Source organism: Pygoscelis adeliae, unplaced genomic scaffold (assembly GCF_000699105.1).
Source record: "Pygoscelis adeliae isolate BGI_AS28 unplaced genomic scaffold, ASM69910v1 Scaffold113, whole genome shotgun sequence".
NCBI lineage: Eukaryota > Metazoa > Chordata > Aves > Sphenisciformes > Spheniscidae > Pygoscelis > Pygoscelis adeliae.
This window is the reverse complement of record NW_008825108.1, coordinates 14,890,554-14,896,553: the sequence shown is the minus strand read 5'-3', so window position 1 is coordinate 14,896,553 and position 6,000 is coordinate 14,890,554. Positions and strand designations below refer to the sequence as shown.

General features: G+C 37.8%; 1 protein-coding gene across 8 annotated transcripts in view; it reads left to right on the top strand.

The window, feature by feature from the left end:
• Positions 1–2,664: 2,664 nt before the first annotated feature.
• The window catches only part of NRCAM (neuronal cell adhesion molecule), a 71,644-nt gene continuing 68,308 nt past the window's right edge, over positions 2,665–6,000 (top strand). For 6 of the 8 annotated variants that reach the window (XM_009327625.1, XM_009327624.1, XM_009327623.1 and 3 more), the window contains exons 1-2: positions 2,762–2,852; positions 5,209–5,226. In XM_009327625.1, the coding sequence (XP_009325900.1) occupies positions 2,762–2,852; positions 5,209–5,226 (109 nt within the window). Of the gene's footprint in view, positions 2,853–5,208; positions 5,227–6,000 lie in introns of all 8 variants that reach the window. The other 2 variants (XM_009327621.1, XM_009327627.1) reach the window with 2 other exon arrangements.

Genomic DNA, 6,000 nt, shown 5'->3' with positions numbered 1-6,000 from the left:
ATCTCGAATATATTCAGCAAGAGCACCCAGTTGTGCTGACAAACCTAAAATAATTTTCAATTAAATATGTTCTATCACAAATCATGTGGGCACATTGCCTCTCTGAAGAACAACAAAGTCAGTGTGCAAGCTCAGCTTTGTAATTCATGCTGCCTCTTGAATTCTCATATTATATCAATCTCAGTAGTTGACTCAATAGGTATCCTACTGGAACGTTGCAGTAGCAGAGGTAGACCATGTGAGGCATTTTCTCAAGGGTATTACTTTCACATCATTTTAATTGCACATGCCTGATGTGCAATTGCGTATTCATTTGTACTTGTTCAAAGGGAATGCAATTTAATTTTAAAATACTCTCAAATCACTGCAATACTCATTTTACACTGTGAAAGAACAAGACAATGAAGTGGATAATCAGGTTCTCAGAGTTTCGTAAGGACAACTGAAATTTTGCTTAGAGAAGAAGCAATGAAAGTCAAGGTTCACTTGTAGAATACTTCGAAGAGTGTCCTGTAAATCCTGGGTCAACACATTGTACAGCGAGGGCACTTTGTTAATTGCAGTGATGCTGTAATGAGGAGATGACATAAAGATCAGGAGAACAGTGTGTGAGAACCTAGTTTAACTGGAGAAGAGCAGACAGCTGTAGTTGATGGAACAAAATCAGCTCTTGAGGACACTTCACTGCAGGAAACACACTGGAGTGCTCTCAGGCACTCTCAAGAGAAGCCTTTTTCCTTCCCCTTACTCACTGCAGTGGGAACATATGAAACTGTATGTGCCAAAAGTGGGATGGAAGAAACGCTTCTCCCTTTCCCCAGCTAAATCCCCAGTACTTTAGGGTGCTCATTTAAAATGTGGGAAAGTTGAGTTTATTCTTCTAGGAAAGTCTGAGTACTTGTCATGCTTCCATGCTGTATGCTTTAACCCCTTTCTGGTGTGGTTTAGGAGTTTTGGAGTCAGGCTTGCCACCTTGTCTGCTTTTGCAGTTCCAGTTTGTATAAATAATTATGCAAAGGCTAGAACTCAGGTGTTCTCTCTTCTGATGAGTTTTGTAATCTTTCTAATCTGCTGTGACAAATACTTAGTTGTTCCATTATGGTGTGCAGTACTGTGGATAGTTTTGAATGTGAATAAGCAATTTGCCCTCTCACCTGGTGCCCCAGCCAGCAGTTCCCAAGAGCTCCAAGGACCAGTACGTCTCTGGGAGTTTAACTTGCTGGGATATTTTGATTTTGAAACAAACATTTGTGTTATAGATAGTGACAGTAAGAATCAGGGAGTTTGATGTGCTAGGTTAGGATGAGAGGTTGAGCTCTACACCTCAGTTCAGGTTTCCGATTCCAGTCTCTGCTCAGAAGACTGTACAAAGAGAAAGACCATTTACAGCAGCGATTAAAAGACATCATTTCTTCTGTAACCTGAAGATTGAGGGAAATTCTTAGCATAGACTGGTTTAATTAACTTCAGGAAGCGCAAATATCTCTTTATTTAACATTTGTAAGGCAGCTTTGCAACTTTAACTCCTTGTGGACTTGATAGCATTGTGTTTCGCATCTGTAGTCATAGCTGAGGAAGTGCTCTCTTCAAGGTAAATTAATGCTGATCACTGTGAACTTTCTGATCAGTCTGGCATCTGGGAAGTACTTTCTCAGCTGATGTCCATTTACCAAGAATGCACCATTTGGATTTCTAAGGCTGTATTCTTTTTCCTCTTTCTAGGTCATCAGTGATGATGGGGCTTGCAGGCAGCTAGTTTTTGCTCTTTCAACATTCCTCTAAGTTAGAGCTTTGTCCTGAATGCAGTAAAAATAAGGAGGGAGCCGGAATCATTCTGCCGTGGTTAATATGATCTCTCATGCTTGGTTGAGGGGGAAAACCTAGCACATTTCAAAGAATGGATTTCCCTTAGGTTTCATTTCTGCCACCTCTTCATATAGAAAGGCGGGGAAGAGAGTTTGATAGTGTGCTGCCAGTTAATTAGATTTTGGGTGTTCAAGCTAGAAATTACAAAGTATTTCGATGTTACGTGTTTTGGGTGGAATCAGAAATCTGGGAGTAGGAGCCTAGGTTCCTATACAGTACATAAGCTAGCACCTCAGTGTGGCAATCCATGAAGTCTTCTGTATTCAGTCTACAGCTGTCTATTAGAAAGAGTTCCAAAGTGAGGACAAGCTAAGATACCTAACTCAAAGCTGCAGGAAGCTCCCACAGTTTACTTAGCAAATTTGTGGCCAGATATGTTTTCATTGGGGTAGATGCCTAAAATAACTTTTTCCAAGAATTGTGCAGGGTGTTTGAAAGAGAGATTAGGTGGGCATTCAGAGCTTTAATCTCCTAAATCTACTTCAGAGGACTATTATCTTTAGTATATACTGTTTTTTAACTAGCTGGACTGATGCTTTATCCTTCTTAGGAGAGGCATTTGTATTTCCATTCAACAAGGTTATAGGAGTTGGTCACTGGCTTCCTTAGGAAAGTGTTATGATCTAGGTGTCCTAAGAACTCCTGGATCTCTGCTTGGGTTTCATTAGAGCACATGGTGTAACTATTATCCCTGGATATAATATGTAGACTGCTGGTATTTCATAATATTATTAAGATGTGATCATTCAGTTCTCCATAGTAGCTGCATATTGTTATTCTCTTATTTTTATTTACCAGGTTTCTTGTCTATATTTACATAACTATTCCAAGCTACCTAGTCTGATGAAGCTGAACTTCATTCTTCAGTGTGATTTACTCACTACAGCCTAAAACCATGATGAAAAAGAAGAGCATATCTTCAAGCAAAGCTTCCTTGGTCCTCTTTCTGTGCCAAATGATTTCTGCATTGGATGTACCTCTTGACTGTAAGTATTAACCTACTAAATAAGTGCAGAATAATGGAAGATTAGTTAAATAATTTCTGTATAGGAAGATGAAGATAACTCCAACATAGAGCTAAACATGCAGTGTGTTTGCTCACTTCAGTCAGAACACTGTGATTATGAATATTTACACTAATTTACCGAAGATTTTCAAAAACTGTGCAGATTAAAATGACTGACATTGTTCACTTGAGAAGGATTAACATAGGATTCTCATGAATACTCACACTTTGGTGTGCCTTTATTGAACACTTTATTTGATGAAAATTAGGAAGGGCAGAGAAGCCCAGTTAAATGCTAATTATTTGTGAAATTAAGATCATATTGACAATTTGCTGAAAACCCCAGGGCAATTCCTAGTTGCTGTAAACAATTACCCTTATCTTCATATAAGAGGTTTCCAGGAGCTGATATGAGAGCTAGTAAAAGGTTCAAATACCTAAAATTCAGACACTGGAAGCCTCTTACTTTTTGATCCAGAAGAGTAAGTTAGGCTCTTAGATTTCCTAAAGAGTGCCTGAAAACAGTTAAGTACCTAACTTTACGTTAAAAGCATGTGTGCTGAGCAGGGAACTCTAGCATTAACCAGTGAGGAAACATCTAGAAGAGAGGAAATCACAAGATCTGAAATTCTTGTCTAATGTAAGACTCTGTTAGTGGGGAACCTTGAAGGTAGCACTCCATGCTGAAAAGGAAGCAATGGTAGCTGCTGTGTTTTCTAGTCCTAATAGCTAATTTTATGAATTTATTCATGTTTCAGGTTGTTATTTTCTTCTTAAGATAAGCATGAACACATTTTCAGAATTCAGTGAACCATGTTGCACCTCACAGTGACTATTCATTTGTTAAACTAATTACCAGAGAAGAGAACGTTAGGGCTGGTGTTAAATTGATGGATTAATACATCAGTAAATTTGCCTATGATTCTAATCCGCGTGGCTCTCTTTACCCCCATGTTTTTGATACCTTCCTACCTTCCATAAATGCATGTTTTTCTTTAATAATCATTGACATAAATTACAACTGCCTTGATGTTTTTTCCCCACAACCCTCTCAAACCAATGACCTGTATTTCTGTAACAAGATCAATATATCTGAATCACATTAGACTTGTGCTGGGAATGCCTTTAGAGCAATAAACTGTGGCTTAAAGAGGGCTTTAAAAGTTTGATGAATGAATGTCTTATTTTCTAAACTTTATTTTTCTCCCTAAATATTTTTGCAGGCTAGAAATAGTGTTTTAAACCCATCTTGTAGTTTAGAAACAAATGTAATTGTGCACCTCTCTAATATATTTTGTATAGAGCAACACTTCAGGTTAAATTAACCAGAAATGCATCAATAGACAAAAATGAGTAGCCCTTTTAGATGTATCATGTTATCTCTCAATTAACTTGTTCCCTACTACATAATGTTTAATAACTTTGTTAGGTCTGATAAAGTCACATACTTGAATTTTTAGCCAAAAATCATATTAACCAAAGTTACATCTACAGTGATGTTATTGCTTTCATAAATAATGCTTAGAATGGGCTCTGGGAGAGCACCACAAGGGAAGGACTTAAATTTTCTGTGGGTCTTCCCTACATACCCACCACAGAGACCTGGTGGTGAGAACATACTTGATTAGTTGAACCTTTAGGTTTCATCCAGGTTAGCAGTTCCTATGCTTGTCAGTGTCTCAGAGTGGGTAAGAGATGACTGACAATGTAGCTGACCAAAAGCAGTTTGACTTGCTCTAAAACATTATTGTTGAGGAGACAGGTATGCAAAATATTTGAAGTAAGCAATAAAGATGTGAGAACTAAGATGATTTTTTTTGTTTAGTTATTTTTCAAACCAAAAGGGATTGCATGTCAGTTGAGTAGAATTACGTGCTTTTGTCTTTGTAAGAGTAATTTTAGCCTGAAGCATTCTCTTTGTTCTTCCATATGATCGTATGGGTGGATTGATTTTGACTGCAGCATGAGGGCAATGCAGTCCATTAATTCTGATTTAGTCTCCTCCGTATGAGTGTTTTGTGTCCTTGCAAGGCCAAAATCACATACTACGGTTGCCCTTAAAAAGTCAACATGTCAGAAAAGTTTTTCATGCCATGAACTTGGAGATAAATGTAGTAATATCTGACACAATGAAAATGGTGGCTGGAATTCCAGGCATCGCTGCCTGGGTTACAGTGCTAAATGTTTTAAATGTTTTCTTTTTAATGGTGACCAATGTACTTGTCAGAGATACTTATCTTCCCTCTCAATAATGCTAATTTTCTTTTAACTAACAAATGTTTCTCTTTAATCTCCATTTGTCTATTCAACTGCTGATTCTGATGGGGGAATAAAAGCAAAACTTCTAGAAGAATGTAAGTTCCTGTCCACAAAAACTAGGCTGTGTGCTGCTGAAAATTAATACTGATTGTGTTGCGAATTGAATTTGCAGTCCAAAAATGTGTGATTCTGACATTTTGTTGATAATTTGGTTTGCTGTAGCTAGATGTTTTGTGCATGCAGTGTTCAGAAAATACTACTGTATGTAAATCAGTGTTCCGATATTTTGAACAAATTAATTGTGTGATTTTGATTGTGTGCTATCTAAACATTAAAATCCTTACTCAGTTTTAGCATGAGCGATGTTTTACTACTGCTTTCAGGAGTAAATATACTTGATAAAAACAAATTCATTGGAATATATTTACTGACATACTATTTTACATGTCTGGGTTGGAGATACTTTTTTATCCTTAAAAAACAGTGGATACAGTTATTTAAGTAGACCTAATCTTTTATGGGATCTCCTAACTCAGCTCTAGTGTCATGCTTAATTTAGTAAGTTTTAAGTACGGTGCCAAGCACAGGAGTGAAGACTCCAGCTCTTTGATGTGCATCGGATGGAATATCCTGTATGTTGGGCAGCATTCACGTCATGTCCCTCTTCAGAGCGTGCTTGCTTTTCCCAAGTAAGCATCTGACGTGTACTGCTCCTGAGAACTGCCTCTGAGAGGGAAAAGGACTGTCTTCAAAGTGCCTCTGTAAAGAAATACACAAAAAGTCATCATCATGTAAAAATGTTGCCTTCCTCTTTTAAGCACTCTCCTCTCTGCAGTGAGGAAGAGGAGGAAAACCCAGCTCTGTGTGGC